A 27,769-nucleotide genomic window follows, 5' to 3' on the forward strand; every position below is an offset into this window, starting at 1 on the left:
TCGGCAGCCACCGAGACAACGTCATCGAAGATGATGCACGAGAGGATCAGAAGAGTGTCGGTCTTCTCCGGTAATGGTTGATTAATAGAAGCTTCTCATGTATTAAAAGAAATGCACGTGTTTGATCATAGTGCGAACAGGACAGTTCGGTTCCTGACAGTTCGGCACCAATCGGAAATCGACTTAATCTTATTTCGAGCTCCTTAGCGCATGCGCATGTGCGCTTTTCGATCCTTCTCTCTCAAGTTATTTTTCGTATAATTTATATATCTATACATACATATCTTTGAATCTATTTGACACGTGGAAGTGGTGCAACAACGACAACGACGACGAAGAAGAGGAAAAGGAAGAGGAAGAAAAGGAAGAAGAAGAAGAGGAAGAAGAAGAGGAAGAAGAAGAAGAGGAAGAAGAAGAAGGAGAAGAAGAAGAGGAAGAAGAAAAAGAAGAAGAAGAAAAACGAGGACGACCTCGACAGACGACACTTTGATTCACCAAGCATAAAGCTCAGCCAGCCGCGAATTAAACGTCGCAAAATATCGCAAGTAAGAAAAAGCAAAAGTGACCGAAGTTACTTACTTCCTTTCTCCTAATTAAAGTAGTCGGTGAGTTAACATTGGAATTAGAATTAACGTGATTTTGTTTAGTTTTCTTTTTTTTTTTTTTAATTTATGAACGTGAAGTGTATTATCACATCAGATACGGAACCATATCTCGTTGTTAAGCGACAATTTAGAAAGGGACTAATTTTAAATTTTATGAATTTCAATCGTTTACGTAATGTTCGGTTTGATGTTACCTGTTGAGATTATTATCATGGTGGTTATTATCGATAAGAAAAAGTAAGAGAAAAGATATTAGATTATGAAAGAATGAGCATCGATCAACATTTGTTCTTAGATCGTTGTCTCAAAGCAAAAAGTAAAAGAAGAAGAAGAAAGTATATACGTTCGTTCTCGTCTCGTAGAAGGGTGTCTTGAAAGTAGACGAGGCCGAGCACTGATCAGACGCGATAGCAAACACCGTTCGAAGCTTCCCACTTTTAGGTTTGTTCTTTTTGAAAAAGAGTAGGAAAAGTTGGATTTTTTTTATTTGTGTTCGACATGAGAGATAAAAGGCAAGAGATATTTCGAAGGAACTTCAAGTTTTTTCTTAATTCGAGGGGTACGCTCGATTCTTTGATAACGAGTGCTTTAGAAAAAAGTTGAAAAAGTGTTTCCTTCTCCCAAAAGAGAAGAAATTAAAGGGAGAGAGAGAGAGAGAGAAATAGAAGAAAAGAAAAAGAAAGAAATTAGTTCGAAATCGTGTGGCCATCTTCGATGTGAGGATGAGCTACGGCGGTCATGCCGTGTAATTCGAAGGGACACCACGTGAATCACGTCTCATCGTGCCGAACTATCCTAGTCGTTATCCTCGTCGTCGTCGTTGTCACCGTCACACTGACGCCGTTGAAGCGCGACGGAGTGCTAGCAGCGTTAAAAAGATGAGCTCGATCGACTTCGATGAGGTGCTTCTACATGTGGGAGAGAAGGGCCGATATCAAAACATCATGTATTATCTTCTATGTATACCTGCAACCCTTCCGGCTGCGTTTCTGGCCTTCTCTCAGGTAAGTACCTTTACTTTTTTTTTATTTTATATTAATAATTTTTTTTTATTAATCGATCAATTCCTAAATTCTATTACTTCGATGATACTTCTTCATTTGATAGATAAAATTTGTTATATTAATTTTTCTATTTTTTTTTTCTCCATACGCGAACGTAAACTTTGAATATCTTTTTTTTTTTTTTTCAAATACCAAGTACATTTATTTTAAATCAAAATAAAAAATCCTGATAATCATACAAATATGATGTACGAATTGTGTAAATCATATTTTCTTATACTTCATTTATATTTTAAAATTTTTGTTATATTATACGAAATGAAAATAGAAACGTTTATTAATCAATGATAATTTATTTTATTTTTTTCATTTAACTCCGATCGATTTTACGTCATCGAACAATATTTGCCGTCAATCAACCCAACCGTTAATACCCTTGATAATATTAGTTAGTTTACGTAAGCGATTTTAAATATCCTACGTTGAAGGAAATATTTTCAAAATAAATATAATTCGATATACATATAGAATAGATCATATCGAACACGTGCGACTACGTATCGTGTATTAGATGGTATATAACGAGTAGTTCTTTTTTTTTAATTTTTATAATTAGTTTCCTGCAGTTAGCTAGTTATCCTCCAATTTCAGTAAAAATCTTGTTATATTAATCTTGGAATATAAACTGATAGCAATTAAAAAAATATGTATAGAGGAAAATATAGTGATTACCACGCCCGTTATGAATCACGCTTTTGTTTGCATTACATTAATTTTACTTTTATCCTCAATATCGTTTGCAGATTTCTTCGTACGCCGATTAATTTTTCATTAATTCTACTGATATTTTTTGTCAGATAACAGTATTATGCAGAATATTTTAATGTCTGCATTCCATTCGATAAATATTCAATTACATTACCTCATTAAATAAAACGAACATTTTATTCGTATTATCGCGATGAAAATCTTCAGATATTTTTCAAACAATTCTCTTCCTTAGTTAGCTCGTCTTTTTCGAGCATAATAAATAATGAATAAAAAACAATGAAAAGAAAAAAAAATAACTCGCAGACGTGAATAGCCTTTTTCCAATAATCGTCACTCACGCGCAAATCTCGTTTCTCGAGAAACGAATTAGAATTAGCATCGTCTCATCGATGTTTATGATCTTTGAAACCTGCCGACGAATGTTAATATTCCGTTTTAGATAGTAGCAATATTTATTTATGCAGCTGCATTGGAAGTTGCATCCTTTCAAAGAACTTCATTGATCAGTCACATATCGGAACTAAGATAGATTATCGTGGGTATCGTTAAATAAACAATTCTATATGTAAAATTTGACTATCTATTTCTTGAAAAGTTTTTACCTCCTTTGATTTAGCAAAGATCAAAGATTTACCCAGGAAAATCCTAAATGACAATATATGCAGGATATATACAGGCAATTGCAACATGGAACGTGTAAACAGATTATTTTTAGTAGTATAAGATATGAATAAAATTGTTTTTTAAATTTATATAATATTTTTAAAAGATTATAATTAAAAATAATAATTAACGATTGAAGTGTTAATGATTGGAATTATTTGAAAAAATAACATCGTTTAATAGTATTAGAAAAGTCTGAAATATTTCTAAATAGGTGTTCGTGAGTGCCTCGCCAGAACACTGGTGCAGAATACCAGAATTGGAAAATTTGACGGGGTTGATGACCTTGGAAGAGAAGAAGGCTCTTTCTTTGCCATACTCCATAAAAGCGGACGATAGGAGAGTTTATTCGAGATGTCAGATGTACGACGTCAATTATACAGAGATTATCGAATCGTGGTTGCAACGTGGAATATCACAAAATTCTAACAACACGATAAATTCGCATTCGACCACGTCGCTTTCCTCGACATCTTCGTATCATTCCACGAATCAATTACCGCCACCTCCTGTCAGTAGTCCTGATTGGCCAGTCAGCAAATGCCAACACGGTTGGATTTATGATAACAAGGATTATGACAGCACCCTTGTCACAGAGGTAAACTCGACTTTCTCTCTTTCATTAGATATTTCATCTTTTCATTAGATATATTCATTTTCTTTTCATTAGATTTTCCTCTTTTCATTAGATATATTTTATCATTTTATAGAATACACATTTTTCAACAAAATTTACATAATCGGAGTGTGAATAAGTTTCCTCGGAAATTTTCAGTAAGTAGCTTTTCCTTTCCAGGTAACATTTATCTTCTGAGTAAGCGTAATACTAAGTAATCTCGATTAACGACCACTAACGAGGTAATCCGAAGAATAATTTATTAATTAAGTAGTCAACCCTTTTAACTTATGGTCATTGGACCATTCATTATTAAATAATTGTCGTTATATTTTATGAAGGTACATCATGGTAAATATGAAATTGTGAGATGGAGTTGGTTGACTGCTTCTTTCTTACTCGGTTTCTCGTCGTTGTTCAGTCATGCTATTTGCATAATCCTCCTACTACGTCTTAGTAATTGTCAACGTCAAATTTCATCTTCGTGGAGCATCGGGTTTCACGACCTACTTTGCCTTGGCCTTTGCCTGCGTTGTATTCTATTTTTTTTGTGAACATCGTGTTTTTTAATTTCAAGTATCCATAAGTGTCCATCGAACAAATTATTTTGTTTTCGCTCAATTGACTGAATATTAAAGAAATTAATTAATAATTAATAGAGTGTACCATCGTGGTACGTATAAAATGTGTGCTTGTTAGAAAAACATTTTCATTATCCTTTACTTAACTTCACAAGACAGAAACAAACGACGAATTATGAAATTAATGCGAATTTGTAAAATTAATTGAAGGTTTCGTTTATCTTCAACGAGATAATTCTAAATGAAAACTAAGAATAAAAAGAGAATATATACATGAGTTTGTTTTGGTGGTTCTCATATATCCTGCATTTAAATATGTAGATACATTTTGAGAAATTCTTTGTTTAGGAAAAGTTTGTGGTCACATGGCGACGTCTTGTAAGTGTCTATTAAAGCGGTTATTAAATTGTCGCAATTAGACAACACACGGTGACTACGAGCTATTAGCGCAACGAGAAACATAACTCGCCGGGTCGAGGATCTACGACTGTTCTCCTTTTCTCTCTCTTTCTTTCTTTCGTTTCTTTTTGCTATGCAATCGCCAAAGCTCGTGATATAGAAACATATTCTAAATTTCAAGTCGGAATTAATTATTTCAAGTGTATCATCTTCGTACTCGGACGTTTAAAAATACACATTAAATTGACGAAAACATTGTTGCACATATCATTCGAATTAATATATTTTCTCTTATTCTTACAATACGTTTATACAAAATTCTTACAAGAATCAATATAATAATATAATTATCGATATATGTGTGCTATTTAATAAATAATTACTTAGCAAAATTTAACGTATTATTGATCGATCACGAGTATGCTCGCGTTTGCACAATATAACCAAATTATGTAATTATTGAAATATTCAATTTTATAAGTTGTTACTATAATATAATTTATTGTGTTTCATGATTTTTACTTTCCACTTTGATATTCCAATTTGATTATTCTAGAATTTCTATTATTTTCATTTAATTTTTAATATGAAACATATTAGGTTCTTGCATATAATAGCTAATCAACAATATATTAAAAGTATCTTAATGATTTCAATAATAGCTTTTAAAAACATATGTCACCAAATTGTAACGAGACTGCAAAAGAGGAATGAATAGAAATATCAAAATAATCAGATTGATGTAAAACAAAATGGATGGTCAATGACATCCATCAACACACAAATGGTTCTTAAAAGAAACAAACGTGAGTTAGCTTACATCGAAGATGGAGTTTCTCGTGGATGATAGTTATGAGTTATACTCGATGTAGAAAATTTCTGAAGAAAAATGAAAGAGAGATAGAGAAAGAGAAAGAATGTCAACAGGTGAACAAGGTTGATGAGCAACAGAGTGACTGGCCGATAGGTTGCAGCTCTGGTGGCGTCAGCAATTGCCGACCAATTTACCTACCCCCGCATCCGGTCATGTGATATGTAACATCAAACGCCTCGCACAACGCTGCTTACTACTCTCTGCATATGTCGAGGGTATATGTCCCCACATATTTCAGGCGATACTGTTTTGCCATAGTAGCCAGACTGCTAGACGCCAATTTTAAACTTTCCTTATTCCTTTTCGTAGAGATAACATTAGATTTTGTTAGAATCTTACACATTCGCCTTAGAGATATTTTCGATTAAAATTATTTTTATAAACTATTTCTCTATTGCAATCGAATAGATGAGAAAAATACTAATCCTTATTGATAACGCGGATTAGGAAGATAGAGGGAGGGATGGAGATCGGGTAGAGGGAGGGAGGTCGGTCTTACAAATTATTTATCTAATAATAATAATAATAATAATAATATACTTTATATTAATAAAAAAAAAGATCCTTGAAAAAAGCTTATAATATTTCAATTTGGTTATTAAACGTATACGTGTTTTCTTGTTATGTTTAATAAACAAAGATTAAAGAAGAACTATCAATATTCTGTTATGTAGATCAAGTACCCGCGATGGTGAATGAAATTCGACAGAACGTTGTTTTTTTCCTTTCTTTCTTTTTTTAAATGAATCGTTTAAAAAAAATGGGGCCGTTTGTTCCAGTTCGTGTTAGGAGAATTTGCTAGCGCTAACTCCTACCGGCTCTAGCAATGCAGAGGGTATATTACCGCGTATTTACACGCTCCGGATTTACGCAGACACATGACGCAAAGAGCCATCGAGGCAAATCCTGTCCTTCCGTTTTCCGTTCTTCATCGCTCTCACTTTCTACCGCACGAAGTGCTTCGTGATACGTTAACCACCCCTTCGTAACGTTAAACGCATAGCTTTCTTCCTTCCCGCATTGGAAAACGATGAAAACGAAACGTTGTTAATCGTTTTAATTAAAAACGATCAACTTCGCTACCTATCGATCCCTTCGAGACACGAAAAAAAAGAAAAGTGACGACAAGGTGCAATTGATTGGTTTAAGTGTAATTGTAAGTTAAGATCGGTTACGAAATCCAATAAAATATAGTTTGCGAGAAACGACTAGTTGTGTAACAATTGAAACTTTTCTACATTCCGACCATTTTATTAACGTACGTATGTACGTGATTGTGCTGATTGAAACCAATTTGACGGAGGCTTATACTTTAAACGATTTTTGCACGAAATTATTTGCAACGATTAATCATTGTTGTGAGTTCTTAACTTAATTGTTATTAATTGCAATCTAATATTTATAGTTTACGAATTAAATATATAATTTTGTGATATTATTCTTTTATTATTTATAATGATATATGTAAACGTAATATGAAAATTTGCAAAATTCATTTGGTAGCTTCTCGTTCCCCGACAGAGAAGTCGTCGCTCGATGAGTTTACCGTCCATATGTCGACACACGGAAAAGACAATGACCCGTTCCGTAGTATCGTGCTGGCTGAAATAGTTAATACGAACCTCCTAAATCGAGCACAATAATAAATCATCAAATCGGAAGTAATGCTCAGAAGAAGACCAACCTACGCGAAACGTTATTTTAATGTATCTCTGTCATACTTATTCTTCTTATTTTTATTTTTTCCTGCTTCTTCGATGCTTCTTCGATATTTCTTCGATGCTTCTTCGATATTTCTTCGATGTCTTAGGATGTGGACAATGTGAAAAATAAATGTCATTTTTTCAAATCTTTCATACGATATTCATATTACTTCTACATAGGAAATTTTTGATAAGTTAAAATCGTAAACATTGGATTGATATCAAACGAAATATCGAAATGTTCGTCGATTATGATCAGTACGGAATCTCTAGAGACGTATTTTCATGGGGATCGCCGTATGATATACCTATTCGCGGTCATATCAATAAAATTTTCGAAGTGTGTCAGGGTGATAAAATCTATATGTGTGTATCATATCCCATCGTCCTTTGCGTGTACTCGCGTACGTTGCCCTTGACAATAATTCAATAGCATATTATTATACGCGAGTGCTCCTGTCTTCCCGACGCAATTTACCTTTTGCGTTTCACGCAGACATTAAAAGTCCGTGAGTGTCAATTTGCTTAAATCAAAGTTCGTGTTAAACCCATTAACGCCCACCGGGAAACTTTATTTGCCGGGGCCTAATAGACACTCAATTAAGATTTGGCTTATTTGAATATGTTTACTGACGAGTAAAATGGTATTCCTTTACTTAAACGCGCGAATAAAGGATAGAGTGTATTAATTCGTTTTGGTTAGACTGTCTTCTTTGAATTAACACTATTTCTACCACGATAAGGTGTATACGACCGAATTATTATTACGATCGAAAGATATCTTTTGACACCTTTGAGTTTGAATGCAAATATCTTGTTTAAAATTTATTTCTGTTTAATATTTTTTATTTTAAGATACTATAGAATTAATTCAACAACGATTATAGGAAAATTTATTAAGGAAAAACGATTAAACTAATGATAATAATATTAATCGTAAATTTCGACAGGTGTCGTTTGATATCTTCGGTAGAAATAGTGATAAGAAAGAAGAAAGAATTGTCTTTCTCTTTTTTGTAGATATGTACTATCCGATCAAAGAAATTAGAATTTAATTTTTCCAGAAACATACAAAATTAAAAAAAAGCAAACAATCAGATACCCACATTAGAAATATTATTTAATATATATGCTTTATAATACATATATTAAATATATGAATCAGCGAATAACAATGTACCAACATTTCTATACATATACATAAATATTTTTTAAATGAATCAATAAACTAATCGGTAAGAAAACGATCTTATTGAAAGAAAAAAAATGAAGAAAGATAGAAAGAAAGAAAGAAAGAAGGTAACCCTGAAGAACCGATGGCGTCAAAATAAATAAAAAGCAATAAATCAAATATCTTTATAAACATTGGATTGACCAATAAGTAATATAATAATTTGTATATATATGTGTCTGTGTGTGTATAGACAAATTATTAAAATTATATATGGACCGTTTTGTTCTATAAATTTTTTGCCATTACATAGGTAACTTCACAATACCATACATTCAAAATTTATCTTTTTCTGGAAAATAAATTCAGAAACATATACTTAAGTATTTCGCAGGCCTACATTTTTTTCCAATTAATCGAATATTATAACGAATGAAATAAATAAAAATTTCTGATGATGCCAAATCAGGTGAATATTCATATATTATACTATCAACGAATAAGTATCTATTAAAATTTCCTATATTCGTATACTTAAATACCTCTTAATCAAATTATTAAACTAATATCGATAAGACAATTGTCTTATCTAAAAAAAAATAAAGAAAGAGAGAAAGATATTAACGCGAAGAAGTAATGGCGTGTAAACGTGCGAGTCGCGAAAGAGTCGATCGAGTTTAGCGAGAAGGACAATAGGGAGTTTGGAAAGGTCGATGGTGAGGGGTCAGCGAGGTAGCGGCCGGGGCACGTTCCTCCTGTCAACGGAGGGTGATGGACACCTCTCACTGTGGGAGCCTACCAACACACAATTACATTACATATACATATTTACACCCACACGTATGCATGTATGACGTCGACGAACCACGACCATCCATCGAGCTTTTGAGCGCGCGTGCACGCGCTAGCTCAACAGACGCCATTGAAGAGAAGACCACCCCCTCCATTCCACACTCGCATCATCAACCTCTCTCTCTTTCTCTCTCTGTCTCTCTTTGGACTCTCCACGAATCGCCGCGAATCACTATGTTACGCCACGTTGACGATCGACGAATGACGTTGCGTGTGACGATCATGTTTTCACACGTGTACTTACTTCGTTCCTTTTTTTTTTTTTCCTATACCTTAAATTCTCCTTACAAAATCTTTAATCATTCAAGACAATTATTATCACCTTTTTCATTTTATTTTATTTTTTATAATAAGAATTATTCTTACCCTCACAAATTAGTTGTCACATTTGATATGTAATTGTTTATACCAATGTGACAATTAATTTGAAATTGAAAAAGTATATAGTAATAATAATACTATAGTGATGCTTTAATTCATCATTTTTTAAGTCAAATTCTTATAATATTATAGTATTGTAGATAAAAATGAAATTAGGTATCAAATACGTGACCCTACGTGACTATTCGTTGTTATTATACAATATTTATGACTGTGATATTTTTACAAATATGAATTATATAATAATAACAATAATATAATTATATTTGATTATTTGACTTATAGTATTTTGTACATCAAATATTTACAATAATATTGTATAGGAAAAGATGTAATTAGATATTAAATATGATTGTACGTGACTGTTTTTTTTTATTATGAGTTATTACTAAACTATTGATAAAATATAATTAACAAGTTTTTTTTTTTAAAATTTGCATTAAACTTACAGTTCTAATCAATACTTAAAACATAAGTTGTTAACTCATTTAGGAATAATTGATTTACTTGTCACTGATCGTCTCTAATCAATCGAACATTGAACCTGTCCAATATACCTCGTACTTTAGCGAACAAGTAATGGAGCTAGTCCTATCATTTGTTTTATAGTAATAGGGTCCTGACATACGGGTGTGTTACTCTATATGCAGGAGGGAAAAGTTACGAAATCATAGGGGTCAATGACTCGTGTCCTCCTTGTTATCATCACATTGCATGCATGTAACTATAGTCATTCATAACTTTATTTCGTGTAGTAAAAATAAATTTATCTGTCATTAAAATTTAATCAATATATATATATATATATATATATATATATATATATATATNATATATATATATATATATATATATGTTAGCGTTACTTTGTAAAATCCGTTATTTCGTCAAATGGTGCAACTCTGACGCAATTCTGACGCAACTCTGAAATAACTATACTGACCTTTTTAAATATAAAAGAAATCAGAATTACATACTTCAACTAGATAATGTATAAATTTACAAGAGTCGAGTAGTTAAAGTTTGAAATTGAAATTTGAATTTTAAATTAGATCTGATAGAACAGCTGTTGTTTAAAAAGTATGCCACATTTCAAAATAGCTGTTTAAAGACAATTTATAATTTTTTAATTCGGTAAAACAACTTTTGGGATATTCTGCATATAATAAATTCATAAAATAAAATGTGTGTGACAAATCATTAAATGCTTAGTACGTTAGAACAAAGTTGATCAGATATTTGGACATAGTTGACTGTTACATACCTTAAAAGAAATTGATCAGCAGATTAGTATTTATATATATTGGAATAAGGATTTTAACAGCATCGTGCATCCACATAGCTAGACCTGGTATGCGACAACAGCTGGTGGCCTTCAACGTCAACGACATTTTTTTATGTTGGGAGCCTCTTTGGTAATGTTGTATTTGGATGGATCGCTGACAAGTGGGGTAGAAGAACGGCCTTCTTCGCAATTCTCTTCTTAGAAGTTATCTTCTCGATCGCCACAAGTTTCAGTCCGAACTACGTTATCTACACGGCGTTGAGGACAGTGAATGGCCTATTTTTTCCTGCTATTTATCAGATACCTTTTATACTTGGTAATAAAAATAATTGTCTCTAGTATTTATTACTTTAATCACGATTATTATTTGATACGCTTTATATTTCTAGCTTTAGAATTAATGGGTCCAAGATATAGGACTTTTGCTGGTATGGTCATCTGTATGTTCTTCGCTAGTGCAATGTCACTTCTTGCACTTCTGGTAAGATTTTAAGTATTATATATTGCAAATGAGTTTTCATAGATAAACGTGTAATAGCTATTAGTTATTTTTATTCTTAGTATTTTCGCACGTAAAAACAAGATAATTTAAACTGAAACCCGTAAAACTTCGGAACAGAAGTTTTTTGAAGACATATAATAAAATTATATACAATTACTGAGCCAAGATTTATGATCGTTCCGAAGAATATTCCGCTGATTGGAATGCTCAACGAATATACATAAATCTTTCCAAGTAAATGAATAAATCTAACATTAAAAACGAATAACAGAACATCGTTTTGGTCTTTTTCTTAGGGTTACCTGTTAAGACATTGGTACACACTATCATTAGCCACTTCAGTACCCTTCGTACTTCTCTTCAGCTATTATTGGATCATTCCTGAATCTCCAAGATGGCTTCTAAGTAAGAACAGAATAGATGAAGCAGAGGTGATCGTCCAGCACATGGCCAAAGTCAATGGCAAAACAGTACCATCCAACTTCCTGAGGCAAATGGAGGTAATACCAAGATGGAAATAATGTTAATTACAATTTTTTACAAATATCCACTTGTCAGTTTTGATTTCCACTTAAAATAAGCAATCCAAAGATCGTCAGACATTTTTCGTAGACGTTTACGATGTTTCCAGGTTGAGATAATGAAGAGGCAAGGTATCTCTTGCAATGGCAAGAACACTGGAAACGTCGTGCTAGATGTTGAAGGGGAAAACAGGTCGCCACCACCTTCCGCAACACCAATGGACCTCATCAGGAATCCAAATATTAGAAAGAAATTCTTCATTCTTGCTTTTGATTGGGTTGCGAACGCTGTAGTTTACAATGGATTATCCTACAACACGACGAACCTTGGTGTTTCCGATTACTTGGCCTTCTTCATCGGTATAGATATCAACGTTGCTCTTTTTTCGATAACTCGTCCTTGGTAAACGATCGTGCTAGTTATCACGACGACGGCAGTCTGCCTGTAAATATGTTTTTATCATACGTCATTGCGGCTGATGTTGCCTGCATAATGCGATCGCGTCTTCAACGTCGACACACGCGTACCCGTCGCTTGATTGAAATGGACGCGAACCCATCTAAACGGTGAACGCACCGAGTAATATACAAAGGGGCTCACTGAAAATCAACACCCGAATGATAAACTATACGCTTTGTCGTTAAATTCTATTATTTGTTATTGCAACAAATTTTCTTATTTAGAATTAACCAAATCTCGAGATATTTCTACTTATTGAGTAAGGTCTAACTTCTTCATTTTATTACTAAATTATTTAGCAAAACGTCTATTAAATGCTAATAATATTATTAGGTGGATTCATAAACAAGGATCATTATAGAACTTTCTTAAAATGAAACAACAAATATTTATGAATGAACCTAATAATTATCTAGTTATTGGAATCTATTAAACTAATATCTTATATAGACAGTAAATATAAAATTATGATTATTAAGTTAATCAATCTTGTAATTGTCGGGATAAAGAGATGAGTAAATTCTTTGGCCATCATTAAAAAACTATTCTAATTAATCTTACAGGTGGTATTGTGGAAATTCCATCATACGTGATCACGTGGTACGCCATGGACAGGTTGGGAAGACGATGGGTCCTATGTTTGACAATGCTTCTAGGTGGAGTTGCCTGCGTCTCTTGCATGTTTGTACCCGAAGGTACATTTTTCAATAGCTAGATTTCAAATGTTCAATTTTTTCAATGAACAACTTACACTCGTTGACCTTTGTCACAGTAGACGCTGTCTGGGTGACGGTATGCCTGGCAATGATCGGAAAATTCGGGATTGCAGCTTCCTTTGCTGTTTTTTACGTGTTCGTTGGTGAACTTTTACCTACGGTACTGAGGTCACAAGCAATGGGAATCGCCTCTTTCATTGCTGGTATCGGCCTACTCACTTTTCCTTACATCGTCCATCTTGCTGTCTACTCCAGAGTTTTACCATTGATCATAATGGGTTCCTTGAGTGTGGCCGGTGCTCTCACATCCATCTTCCTTCCGGAAACACTCAACATACATTTGCCACAAACGATCGAGGAAGGTGAACTCTTTGGCGCCGATTTCAAACTGTGGTCCTGTCCAATGATACCAAAGTTAGTGTATTTTTTATCGAATGTATTTATGCGAATTGATTTATTTACTTGGGTTCATTTTATTATAATTTTGCAATAGAATAATGAAATATGATACTTTGTGAGTTTAAAATATTTTCCCATAGATCTTGGACCTTTGGATAAATTATTGTATTTGAACTTTAATTTTATAAATTCAAATGTGTAATAATATTTAAATCATAACAACTGTGTCTATATCAATTTAATTGTTAATCATGCGTATGCGTGTATCATTATATGATAAAATCTTCTTATTGTTAATATACTTTTATGATACTTTTAGGAAAGACGCTAAAAGAAAATCAGAAACCGTGCCGCTTAGATATCTGGTAAACGGAAAACCAGAAAGAATTGCGGCAAGAAAAATCGTAGAAGCAGAACAAGAAAGTCAAGAGGCGGAATTAATGAAACCATTGACAGATGATGTAGAAAAGGAGAAGGATGATGTAGAAAGAATGTCCGAGTCATCAAACGAAGAGACAGATCGTTTGAGAAAAATACAATGAGGAAGTTTTCCTTTATTTTCCGTTATTCCTAAAAGGATAAAGCTTCCTAATATTTCGTATTATAATTTGTCTCAGTATAGGCGCACACCGCATTGTGTATTTATTTTTCCATTTATAATGTATAATGCGTTTCATTTGTAAAGTCTGTCCTGTGTGCCTGTTCCAATTCTCGTTTCTTCACTATAAAAGGATCGATCGATCTGTCGATCATCATCGATACGAAAATCGATGTCTTTTGTTTTCAGAGTAAGAAACAAAGAGAGAACTGAAAGATCGTACGTTTAATGAAATAAAATTTATAAAAATTCAAAGAAAAAAAACTAGAGGGGCTTCGTGATATTATAATAATATATATATATATATAGTATTAAAACCGAAATGATTATTATTTATCGTAAATATTCTTGAAAATTTCTCGAAAGATGATACGGTTTGTTCGCGGAGTCGCTCGACGATTTAATTCTTTTATATATATATATATATATATATATATACGGGGTTTAATAATTAGCTAAACATTTTTCTACGTAAACGTAAAAGAAAAAAACGTTCTAACGACATCAGCTCTTCATACGAGTTTTTTGTTTTTTTTGTCATTACACGTGTATAGAGACATCATAGATCGTTAGATGAATAGTTAGACTTCGCGATAAATAAGGAAAAATTCTTTTTAAGAACTTCGATTCACATTAACATTTAATATACATAGCTCTTCGTTTTTGTCTATATTAAAAAGTGTGATAAGTTTAATGTTTAAGGACATTTTTCAACATTTACAAGTCGCTCCAAGAGCGATTATCAGCACGAAAAATAAACTTCTCCTTGCATTGTTCTTTTTTACAACATCGAATGGACCAAATCGAGATTACAACGCGAGGAGAAAGTCGTCAAACGAACGAGCTATTTTCGATACTCTTCAATTGTAATACTTAAAGCGAGAATACATGAGAAGAAACCTAAATACCCGTTGTATAAAATCATTAAAAAACTCAACGAATCATACCGACCATCTCGTCCATGGAATCCTTTTTTTTCAAATTATCGTCGCTAAGGAGAAACAAGCAGTCGTCTGTTTGTGTTTAATCTGTCATTTCCACGACACCTATTCGTTCCTTGTGTTTCCTATCGATCGAACATCTCCGGGACCATTCTCGAAAAGAATATCGTCGAATTACTCGACACCATCTTTTTCAACCCTTAAAGTGTGATTCATTCAAAATTATAAAATGCGTGAAATTGTGCATATTCAAGCTGGCCAATGTGGCAATCAAATTGGTGCCAAGGTTTGTCATTTAAACCACTAAAATTATAATAATTTATATTTTTATATATATTTCTAAACATTAGCTTAAAGTTATCACTGACATATAAACTTTTCCTAAAACATACTAATCGGATTACCAACAATTTATAAGGTGTATTTTACTTTTATCGAATATAACCTCAATTTAACGTATTGTCAATCTCTGAATAAAATTCTATTGACAATTGTTAATAAACAACTGTACCTATCACGTGACAAAATCGATTTTTACTAATTTATAGTTTTGGGAAGTAATATCCGATGAACATGGTATCGATAACACTGGCACTTACCATGGAGATTCGGATTTACAATTAGAACGGATCAATGTTTATTACAATGAAGCTTCCGGCCCCAAATACGTTCCTCGAGGGATTTTAGTCGATCTTGAACCTGGTACAATGGACTCTGTACGTTCCGGCCCATTCGGACAAATTTTTAGACCAGACAATTTCGTTTTTGGTCAATCAGGAGCCGGAAATAATTGGGCCAAGGGTCATTACACCGAAGGAGCAGAATTAGTAGATTCTGTTTTGGATGTAGTGAGAAAAGAGGCAGAAAGTTGCGACTGTCTCCAAGGTTTTCAAATGACGCATTCTTTGGGTGGAGGAACCGGATCAGGCATGGGCACCCTATTGATATCAAAAATTCGTGAAGAATATCCTGATAGAATAATGACGACTTTTTCTGTGGTACCATCACCCAAAGTATCTGACACAGTCGTCGAACCCTACAATGCTACATTGTCCGTTCATCAACTCGTTGAAAACACTGATCAAGCTTACTGCATCGACAACGAAGCACTCTACGATATCTGTTTCCGTACTTTGAAACTATCCACACCTACTTATGGTGATTTAAATCATCTAGTGTCTGCTACCATGTCCGGCGTGACTACTTGCTTAAGATTCCCGGGACAATTGAATGCTGATTTGAGAAAACTGGCTGTCAACATGGTACCCTTTCCACGTCTTCATTTTTTCATGCCAGGTTTTGCACCTTTGACATCTCGTAGTAATCAGCAATACAGAGCTTTGACCGTACCTGAGTTGACTCAACAAATGTTTGACTCAAAGAATATGATGGCTGCCTGTGATCCAAGACACGGAAAGTATCTTACCGTTGCTGCTGTTTTTCGTGGTAGAATGTCAATGAAAGAAGTAGACGAACAAATGCTTAATATTCAGAACAAAAATAGTTCATATTTTGTCGAATGGATTCCGAATAATGTGAAAACAGCTGTGTGCGATATACCGCCACGTGGTCTTAAAATGTCAGCAACTTTTATTGGAAACTCAACGGCCATTCAAGAACTTTTTAAGAGAATTTCTGAACAATTCACAGCGATGTTCAGAAGGAAGGCTTTTCTTCATTGGTATACCGGTGAAGGAATGGATGAAATGGAGTTCACCGAAGCTGAGTCAAACATGAATGATTTGGTATCTGAATATCAACAATATCAAGAAGCTGCGGCTGAAGACGAAGGTGAATTCGACGAAGAAGAGGAGATGGAATATAAATAATATATAATAAAACCTAAAGATTTTTGAATGATCCCGATCGAATAGGAAAGCAAGGAAGCGGTGTCGAATAGACGAAAAAACATTTGATATTCTTTTCTATTTCGATATGTACTTTACTTTTATTATTCGTTTACTTTACTTTATTTATTTTTGAACTTGAACAAAAAAATTTATGAGTTTTTATATACGATTTTTATAGAATTGTACAAGAATTGTTAATCTAATAGATTCTTTATTTCCAGTATAATTGACGTTTTATTCATTTATAAAGAAAATCTACGAGAAAGGTAAGAATTTATTCGCGTGAATTAATTAACTTGAGATTTAATGATCCGATTCATAATATTTACGTTTAAATTGCTACACAATATAATAATCTTAGATTTATAATATAAAATTTCAACGCGCTTAAGTACTTTCAATGTTGATATCTTGAGCAAGTTAACACGAATCAAAGTCGATATTTTAAATATGCCTATTAAATATAATAATTGAGTAATCACATGGGCATGCATTCATGTGACCAACACTCGAACGTTTACCGCGGCTCGCTATCGAACTCTTTATCGTCCTTCTGGTCAACTGGGATTGATCAAGCCAAGGCCTTGACAAAAATTGGTAATCACGTATTATCTCGTCGGAGCCCGAGGACAAACACTTTATTATTGCGTATCACGGAGATCATAGTTCGTTGTACGTCTACATAGAAAAAGAAAGTGCAATCGTATCATTTCGTTCTATTACTTTATATTTTAGCTTTGCGATCAATAAATCTTTGCATATCATTTCTGAGACAATATTTTTTAATCTTAACATTGCATTTTATTTAAAGAATTATTTAACAATAATCGAGAAATTCATCTTATTTTGATAGAATTTTAAATACTTTTATAAACGATTATTTCACAAATTTAATATTGTTACTGCACAAATTATAAACAAGTAACACAATATTATCTGAATCATGCAACAAAAGGATGGAACCATTTTGAAACATACGTAAAATTTCGGTCACAAAATTAAAAAAAAAGTTATTATTCGTTATTAAAATTTTAAGTGACATTTTCTATTACAATCTTCAACAATTTTCATTGAAAATCGCGATGAGAGAAATTGTACACATCCAAGCAGGACAATGTGGAAATAATGTTGGAACAAAAGTAAGGTTACCTTTATTTCTATCACTTGCATTTTTATATTAATAGAATTTTTATTATTTTTGTATTTTTATCAACGCTCAAATCATCTCCTAAGTTTTGGGAAGTTATTTCGGACGAGCATGGATTAACACCTGATGGAATTTTTTATGGCGAATCGGATCTGCAATTGCAGCGCATAAATGTGTACTTTAATGAAGGACCTCGTACTGTTAATTCATCAAATAAAAATTGAACATTATCAATATCATTAACACTAGATTTACGAACATTGATCTTATATCAGTTTTTATTAAAACCCGTCATATTAATATTCAAAATGTATTAAATGTATTTTCATTATAACATTTGTTCATATTTTTACACCAATCACAGTCAATATAAATTGACAAAAAATAAAATTAATGAATTATGTAACCTTGAGCATGAAATTTCAAATCCGCCAAATTAATGGGTTCTGTAGATCTAGTGTTAAGTATGTACAGTTTATCAAAAGATAAACTAGATCTTATATTTTTTCAATTCTTGTATTCTGCATTTCTAGATGACAAATTTGTACCTAGAGCAATTTTAGTCGATCTCGATCCAGGTAGTTTAAGTGCCATGTTATCCGGTCCATATGGTAGACTGTTTAATCCGGATAGTTTTGTAGCAGGCCAAGCTGGGGCTGGTAATAATTGGGCTAAAGGTTTTTATACCGAAGGTTCTGAATTAGCTGATATAGCTTTGGATCTCGTTCGAAAAGAGGCTGAATCTTGCGATTTAATGCAAGGTATCGAAATTTAGTTTAATACTAAAATAAGATTTAATAAAGCAAAATAAAAAAAACTTTAATATTATCAGGAATTCAATTAATACATTCTCTTGGTGGTGGCACCGGTGGAGGCATGGGTTCCCTTTTGTTACAAAAATTAAAAGAAGAATACGTAGATAGAATAATAAAATCTTATGCCGTATTACCAGCACCAAAAATTTCAGACGTTGTTGTTGAACCCTACAATGCTATTTTATCTCTTTACTATCTCATAGATGGCAGTGACGAAACTTTTTGTATGGATAACGAAGCCCTACATTATATTTGTACCGAAACCTTGCAACTCGCCTCTCCTACTTACAGTGATTTAAATCATTTGATATCCAGTTGCATGGCTGGCATCACTACATGTTTCAGATTTCCTGGACAACTGAATACCGATTTAAGAAAACTTTTAGTAAACATGGTACCTTATCCAAGATTACATTTTTTCATACCTAGTTACGTACCTCTGACGTCAAGAAGAGTGGCTCCTTATAGAGTACTTTCGGTACCTGAATTGACTCAACAAATGTTTGATGAAAGAACAATGTTTGCTCGTTGCAATCCAAAACAGGGTAGATTTTTAACAATTGCTGCAATTTTTAGGGGTAGAATGTCAACTAGAGTTAGTATTCATTAATTTTCTTTGTCTTTAGTTTCATCAAATTTAACTAATAATTAGATCTTGTTATAATTTTAGCATGTAGATCAGCAAATGTTAAACATTCAAAATAAAAACAGTTCTTATTTTATCGAATGGATACCGAATAATATAAAAACAGCGATCTGTGATATTCCACCACGTGGAATTAGCATGAGCGCGACTATGGTAATGAACACCACAGCTATTCAAGAATATTTTAAAAACGCATTAAATACCTTTAATGGAATGTTTCAAAAGAAGGCTTATCTTTATTGGTACACCGACGAGGGAATGGAATTATCCGAGTTTTCAGATGCTCAGAACAATGTTTATGATATCGTTTCAGAGTATCAGCGGTATCAAGAGGCACCTGCTGAAACTGATTTCGAAGAGGAAGAAATAATTTATCGTGATTAACATAATTTCAAGTACAGTTATGACTGAAAATTCATTAGAAATGAAAGAAAATTATTATAAATAATAATATACTAATTCACACACAAAAAAATGATTATATCATTTGTATAAACTCTTTTACTTATCTTTGAAACATTATCGGTATTGTTTATATTTTCAGTAAAAATGTAAAAATAAACTCAAATAATCTTATTCTTTTATTACAAGTATTATATTTTAATCGACTTTCTTTTACAATAATAATGAAACTACTAACGCAGTTCGAACGAATACGAATTTTTTTCTTTCGGTGATTTTATGTATATTTGTATCGCAAAGTGATCAAGAGATTATATAATATACACCTACGCGTTTCACCCTACAAATTGATATTCCTTAAAGAAAAAAAAAGATCTAGTTTCGCTGATAAAAAATAACAAATTATTTGAAGTATACAAACTACTAGACAGGAAAAAATTAAGATAAGCATTGTCGATGTACGAGAGACATAGTTCTTAAAAAATTGTATATTTCTTGTTTTTTAATATAAAAAAAACCGTAGTACGCTCTAAGCATTCATCAGAGTTAAACGATGCTTGCGAACATTTATTTAAAAATACAAGATGAAAATAGAAATAGAGTAAGAGAGAAAGAGAAAGGGAAAGAGAAAGAGAAAGGGAAAGAGAAAGAGAGAGAATAAAAAAGGAAAGAGCATACTTTTCGTTCCTTATTTTTTTTGATAAAATCGTTTTAGCGTTCGATCGGTAAACGAAGAACGATGGCATCGGCATTTATATAAACCTCGTATTTTATTAAAAATCCGTTGCACATTCGAAGTTTCTTTGAAAATAAATACATTAATGAATTATTAAATGGACACAAATTAGTGTTGTGTTCGATCGATCGATAGATTCGAATACACAAAATATATATATATATATATATGTAAAATCTTAAGTATATATAGCATTGGTTCTAAACATTATTATATTCGACCACTCCGAGATTACCGTGAATAAAACGTACGTTTTTGAAAGGATTATTTCGATCGTTTGTATTTGAAACGTACGTAATCGTATAAAAATATCAAAAAAAGTATCGCGATTGACATTTAAAAGTATCGAAAGGTAATCAATCCGTTAGACATTTTTACATTTTCATTCGAAAAAATAGGAGTGTGAAAAAGAAAGGAGGAAAAATAGAAGGGGAGGATTGAAGATAAAAAGATGATCGGAAAAAGATCGGAACACTCGCATTTTATTCCTCTTCGCATGGCTCAAAATCGTCAGCGCATTCTTCTTCGGCTTCAAAATCTTCTTCCGCCGTAGCTTCTTGATATTGTTGATATTCGGAAACTAAATCGTTCATGTTCGATTCGGCTTCGGTAAATTCCATCTCGTCCATACCTTCTCCCGTATACCAATGCAAGAATGCTTTTCTCCTGAACATGGCAGTAAACTGTTCAGAAATTCTCTTGAATAATTCTTGAATAGCCGTGGTATTTCCAATGAAGGTCGATGACATCTTCAAACCTTTAGGTGGTATGTCACAGACAGCCGTCTTCACATTATTCGGAATCCATTCAACGAAGTACGAGCTGTTCTTGTTCTGTACGCTAAGCATCTGTTCGTCGACTTCCTTCATGGACATTCTACCACGGAAGACAGCAGCAACGGTCAGATATCTTCCATGTCTGGGATCACAAGCAGCCATCATGTTTTTAGCATCAAACATTTGCTGTGTAAGCTCGGGTACCGAAAGAGCAGAATATTGTTGCATTGATCTAGACGTTAGAGGTGCGAAACCAGGCATGAAGAAATGAAGTCGCGGGAAGGGTACCATGTTGACAGCCAATTTTCTCAGATCAGCATTCAATTGACCAGGAAACCTTAAGCAGGTTGTTACACCAGACATGGTAAGTGATACCAGGTGATTTAGATCGCCGTAACTAGGATTGGAGACTTTCAATGTACGGAAACAGATGTCATAGAGAGCTTCGTTATCGATGCAGTAAGTCTCATCGGTATTCTCAACCAATTGATGAACAGATAGAGTCGCATTATATGGTTCTACCACAGTATCGGAGACTTTTGGCGATGGCATCACCGAATAAGTGTTCATAATCCTATCAGGATACTCTTCACGAATCTTAGATATCAGAAGAGTTCCCATACCGGACCCAGTACCTCCTCCAAGCGAATGGGTTAGCTGAAAGCCTTGGAGACAATCGCAATTTTCGCATTCTTTCCTCACAACGTCGAGAACCGAGTCTACCAATTCAGCTCCCTCGGTGTAATGACCCTTTGCCCAGTTATTACCGGCACCAGACTGCCCGAAGACGAAATTATCCGGTCTGAACAACTTCCCGAACGCTCCGGATCGTACTGCGTCCATTGTACCAGGTTCCAAGTCAAGAAGGATAGCTCGGGGAACATATTTTCCACCATTCGTTGATGTGGCCACTGTAACAAAACAAAGAATCTAATCAAATTTTCATTCAAAGTTTCAAACTTAATTTTAAACTCCTACAATAATGTATCTTATTGCATTTATATATATAACAATCCTTCGTTAAAATAAAAAAATCAATATTTGCTAAATTATAATTACACTACAATTTGATAATATAATTTCTTTTTAAGTATGAAAATAAGTCACGAGGTTTAACAACGATTTACTAATCTTATTCCTAATAAAAATCTTCTATTAATTAATTTCTAAATCTAACACACACGTGAATTTTATTTATTAAATGAGTCATCGAAAATTACGATCTCCATATTGAACTACAGACGTCTATTATTATTCCACCGAAAACTCCTATCAGAGACTTTAACGGCCGACGGAAATGCGTATACGGTTGGACCCGCGTGCCTGCATCGTTTGCAAATGAGTCATTGGTCGATCGCGTGCGAGATATATAGGGTGACTTTTTTTTCGTCATTTTACGCATAAAATTGCGAAGAAACATATTTGTCATATAAAGACAGAGAAAGAAATAGAGCTAGTCTATTATTCAAAATGGAGTATTCTCGGAACGACGCACGCAGTCATGGGGACACATGTCCGTATCTATCTTGAATTATAAATCATACATTTGCAAGGAACAACTTCCCCTAAGTTTGCTCCAGGTGCATGCACTTCTGAGAAAGCACACGTGCGATTTATCGAATGGGAAACTCTTCCATTGACTGATTAGACCTGCATGTACACGTTACGTGACGTGACTGCGAGCGATACGAATGTCGAATCCCTTCAAAACAAAATAATATAGTTAGATATCTTTGTTCGAATCTATACTTGGGACGAAATGTTGGAGTAAAAGTAAAATGAAAAAAAAAAATTCAAAACAATAGAACAAATTATTGGCGGGTGACATTTAATTATAAATGTATTTCGCGTAAAAAAAATCTTGACTAAATCAATTAAATAGAAAAATGATTCGTTTCCATTTAGAAAATTATTCCGTGTAATAATCGAAGAGTACAAGGTATTACATGTTTTAGATTTTAATTTCGCAGATTTAAACACAACGAGTTTTTCGTTAGTTCGTTACCCATCATTATCGTGAAATATGTAATTAAAGGATATTACGTTTATAATGGGCGCATTAACATGTAGAATCTTACATGAACGAAGATTATCTTTCGAAGATATCTGAAGAAACCGCTGAGTTTCTCGTCCAATATAATTATTTAAAGTTAATTTAGATAAAGACTTTGATTCAGTGAGTAGGTATACGTGTTAATAGTAAATCGTGTTAAATACACTTCCATTCCTTCGTTTCTCATTTGATAATGTGAAATTTTTAGTAATTAAATTCCATTTGTTACGGTGCATAAAGTCATAATTATATCTTATGAGTAGTATGCAACGTTTTATCGACCTTTCAAGGGGATTATCTCAAAAAAGGTATATTAACAACATTTTTAATGTTATCGACTGTTAATAAATAATCATTAATTTGTAATGAAAGATAAGAGAAGCGTAAATATTAAACGATACTTGAAACTTTATCAATTTCAAATAAAACGTAACATATTATGGGACTGAAAAATAATTAACGAAAGGAAGTTTAATCTCCTTTTAAAATGCAAAGACTCGTTCAGCATACAACAAATAAAAACTTTATGAATAAACATGATGAACGTTCGATCGATCGACGTCACGTAGCAAATTTGGTGAATGAATTGCGAATATTCAGAGAGGTTGAACCGTTTTAGCCGACGTCTTTAAATAGATATCCAACTTTTTCCTTTCGCTTTGTGCCTGATTTCGAGTGAAGCTCCAATTAATTTAATTTATCGTGATTTAAAGAAACAGACATATCAATTGATTTCTAATTGTCTCGTTAGCGGCTGAAAGAAAAAAAATGTATTAAAATGCGTTCTTTAATTAAGAAACACATCGTTACTTTGCTCTTGTCAATCTTTCGGAATACATTTAATTTAATTTAATTTAATTATGACAAGATTAAAGTAACTATTAATTTGATAAGAAGTTATCACTGATTAAATAATTTTATATCTATCGAAGACACTTGATAAATCTTATTGTAAAAAATGAACACACGTATATATACTGTTATTTTAAATATCCGATGAGCAGTTAGATTGGACATCCTGTAAGCTGATACGAACGGAATAACCATGAGGAGATTAGTTTGCACATGTACATGACCGTATTACAAATGTCAAATATTTGTCATGATTTTCCACATACTTCCTTGCTTATTTGCAATTATGCTTAATAAAAATGTATAATTTAAAATCAATAGCAATCTATTAGAATCAGAACTTAGAATCAAATTTTATACAATATAATAGCTATCAAAAAAAAAAAATATATTAACAAAATTTATAATAATTATTATTTCAATAAATAATAATAATAAATGTATGAAAAATAAATCTATTTAAAATATCTTTCATCGACAAAAATAAATACTCAATGAATAAATCCAAGAAAGTAGAAAAAGGAAATAAGTTGTATAGCGAGTGCCTTGGAGCAAGAAGGGCAAATAAAAAAATATAGAAAAAGTTGACGATGGGCGTCGGCAGGCGTCGGCAGGCGTCGTCATCCTCGTCGAGACTGCCAACCATGGGGTGAAAACGTACAAAGCATCTATTTCGGTCGTTAAATACTGGCGAGAGCGTTCCTCCCGTTCAGTTTTTTTTTTCCATTCCACGTACAAATATAAGTATGTATGATGTGTATGTATATATATATAAATATACATGTGTTTTTATAGAAAAGCAACACAAGGCAACTAACTTTCGACTTTCTGCTTAGTTTCTATTTTAACGAACGATTACTAATTGTAAGAGACAAGGAAAAATGGATAAAGATCTACTTTATTGAAAAGAAAAAGCAATTTTTATTAATAATTTTAGACCACTCATCAATCGATATAAAATAATGACGATTATCCTTGATACTAATATAATATAATTGATCCAATATATTGTTCTTTCTTTTTTTATATATATTAAAATAAAATGTTCAATGATAATGTGCAATCATATCTTGTAGTGTAAATTGATTACAAATATTTTTGTCTTTGACAATTTGATTATAATAATTAATGAGATAGTTTTGTTAAAGAAAAGCAATGTATTATGATAGAAATTTATTGATCTAGATTAATATGGAAAAAGAAGAAAAAAGGAAAATGATATAAGAAAAGATATGATAGTTTCGCTTACCGGTAGCCTCATTGTAATAAACGGAGATTCGCTCGAGCTGCAGATCGCTATCTCCATGATAAATACCGGATTGGTCGATACCATGCTCTTCGGAGATCACTTCCCAAAACTACAATTAAATTTATTATTTAATAAACGATTTTTTATTTGATATAAAAGATGATTATATATATATATATCATTTGTACAAATTTATTTTACGTTAACGTTTAAGAAAACGTATGAAAATATTTTGTCTTTTAATTATTGATTAAATGACGAAATACTTGTATTGAAAGGAAATAAGTTATACTAAACACTTAATAATAATAATTATAAATTAGATTCTCTTTTTCCGGTTCACTGACAAGGATAACAGAGAACTCTAATCTAAAAATAGAAACGCACGAAATTAACGCGGGCCATGCCCCCTGGCTCGTGCTCACCCTCCCTTAAACATTTTCACTTCTCCATTTGTCCGGCGTCTTAACTATTTTCACCCTTCTATTAATAGCTGGCCGCAACGTCTGCGACATCCTCAGTGAGCCAAAGAACCTACGAAAATTCTACTTGCGTACTGTGACTTTCACTTCCAATCTCGGCAGATATACGTGTAACACGATCCTTTATGAATATTTTATGAATATCGTGTCATGAATAATACCCAAAGCCTTTTATCTTTCCGAAATTGTATATTTCGGTTCAAAAAGATCAAATGTAAAATAATCATGATATCTGTGAATGAGCAGAAAAGTGACGTCACAATAAAAATACAAAAATTAAATAAATCATAAATTATTTAATTTGTTATATTGTGGAATTTTAGAGAGATATTTGTCATGAAACAAATATTACTTTTATCATAAAACTATGATAAAATATCTTCTTTATATACCAATCGTCAGTTATTTATTATTTCTTTGAAAAATAACATTACTATTCCTTGATAATGTCAACTAATAGTACCGTTACCTGCCAAATTAAACTTGAGAAACCACGAAAGTAAGTAAGTACATACTTGAAACATAAAATAACCAAACCGTAAAGCTAATAGAAAAGGCAAACATAATTACACGAAAGAAGGTCTCTTCGCGGAAAAGCTTAAGAGTTACTTCGACTCGTCACGCTCATCAAATTCGCCACAATTTTCTAATGTCACGGAAGAAAGTATAATTCATTGTAAAAACAAGAAAAAAAGAGGAAAAAAAATTAATTTTGAAAATTTGAAAGAATAGTGTCAAACTAAAAAGTGATTAACACTTAGCACACAGTGATATTTCTATTTCGAATACCGTAACCGGTCGTGGCCTGTAATTTATCTCATACTTCCCCGTACATATCTCGTTTTAATTTTGTATTTTTCTTTTTTCTGTTCTCCCTTTATTTTTCCTCGGTCTACCACAACGTTTCGTCTATCTTCTTAGACGCCTGCGGTCGAGTGATTTCTAGAACGATATTTCGTTTATCCAAGACCAACGTCGAGTTGCTCGAGTTATTAGCTTGAAAGATAAAGAGAAAAAGAGAGAAAGAGAAAGAACATGAGAGATTATAGCTCGTATTATACAAGTTCGATTGGCCAGGCACACTGTGGCTTTTCTTCTCGGTAGACGAGATCGTTAAATTCTTCCATGCGGAAAACAATGGTGGCCGATCGACCGCGTGTTACTTCCACGACGACGAAGAACCCTATATTAGAGAGAAAGAAATAGAAAGAGAAAATAGTAAGAGATAATAAAACTTTCATTTCTTCTCTTGCTATCGTCCAAGCAAACCAAACTTCTCTCTCTGTCTCTCTCTTTCTTTACGATCTATTTCTTTTACAGAATTACAAACTCGTTCCTATTGATTGAAATTAGTTAGCCATTGTATAGAAACGAGAATGCTTAATATCTTTCTATTATTTCATAAAAATTTGATTTATAGTGTAACAATCGATTCAATCAAGCCCAAAAATTAGATATGAACTCATTTTAATTTTCTCGAGAGGAATCTACTCTTTTATAATGAACCTCTTTATTACAAGACTAATTAATATAAGTGGAGCGTACAATTTATTTTATTTATTATAAGTTGAACTTCTCTCGAAAGAAAGAAAAACAAATATTTAACGTGTGCGTTTTCATTTTAACAATGAATCATCGTGAAAAGTTTTATATACAGCTCCTATATTTTTACTGATAATTCAATTAATTGATTAATTTATTTTATAATTATATTAAATT

The 27,769-nt window shown here is 32.7% G+C and overlaps 4 protein-coding genes across 6 annotated transcripts in view; 3 read left to right on the forward strand and 1 right to left on the reverse strand.

Annotated features, from left to right (window-relative positions):
- The first annotated feature begins 387 nt into the window (after nt 1–387).
- Nucleotides 388–14,369, forward strand: LOC106789302 (organic cation transporter 1-like). 3 transcript variants are annotated; one of them, XM_014753397.1, is made up of 9 exons: nt 388–1,609; nt 3,258–3,641; nt 10,963–11,221; nt 11,295–11,386; nt 11,704–11,907; nt 12,039–12,288; nt 12,952–13,083; nt 13,161–13,518; nt 13,823–14,369. In XM_014753397.1, the coding sequence occupies exons 1-9, from the start codon at nt 1,484–1,486 to the stop codon at nt 14,043–14,045; spliced, it is 2,028 nt and encodes a 675-aa protein (XP_014608883.1). In that variant the 5' UTR covers nt 388–1,483; the 3' UTR covers nt 14,046–14,369. The 3 variants fall into 3 exon arrangements, with proteins under 3 accessions (XP_014608883.1, XP_014608884.1, XP_014608885.1); XM_014753398.1 differs by having other exon boundaries at nt 13,164–13,518; XM_014753399.1 differs by having other exon boundaries at nt 11,301–11,386.
- On the forward strand, nt 14,365–17,941 carry LOC106789305 (tubulin beta chain-like). The gene is made up of 2 exons (XM_014753401.1): nt 14,365–15,328; nt 15,591–17,941. The coding sequence occupies exons 1-2, from the start codon at nt 15,272–15,274 to the stop codon at nt 16,869–16,871; spliced, it is 1,338 nt and encodes a 445-aa protein (XP_014608887.1). The 5' UTR covers nt 14,365–15,271; the 3' UTR covers nt 16,872–17,941.
- Nucleotides 17,942–18,627: 686 nt separating this feature from the next.
- Nucleotides 18,628–20,077, forward strand: LOC106789306 (tubulin beta chain-like). Its single transcript, XM_014753402.1, has 3 exons — nt 18,628–18,800; nt 18,872–19,449; nt 19,525–20,077. The coding sequence occupies exons 1-3, from the start codon at nt 18,632–18,634 to the stop codon at nt 19,882–19,884; spliced, it is 1,107 nt and encodes a 368-aa protein (XP_014608888.1). The 5' UTR covers nt 18,628–18,631; the 3' UTR covers nt 19,885–20,077.
- Nucleotides 20,078–20,745: 668 nt separating this feature from the next.
- LOC106789304 (tubulin beta chain-like) overlaps nt 20,746–27,769 on the reverse strand; it is a 12,399-nt gene continuing 5,375 nt past the window's right edge. The window contains exons 2-3 of the mRNA XM_014753400.1: nt 25,569–25,677; nt 20,746–22,325 (exon numbers count right to left, since the gene is read on the reverse strand). Coding sequence (XP_014608886.1) covers nt 21,121–22,325; nt 25,569–25,677 — 1,314 coding nt within the window. The 3' untranslated portion in view covers nt 20,746–21,120. The remainder of the gene's footprint in view (nt 22,326–25,568; nt 25,678–27,769) is intronic.

This window comes from Polistes canadensis, unplaced genomic scaffold (assembly GCF_001313835.1).
Source record: "Polistes canadensis isolate GaletaPanama2010 unplaced genomic scaffold, ASM131383v1 scaffold_176, whole genome shotgun sequence".
Classification (NCBI taxonomy): domain Eukaryota; kingdom Metazoa; phylum Arthropoda; class Insecta; order Hymenoptera; family Vespidae; genus Polistes; species Polistes canadensis.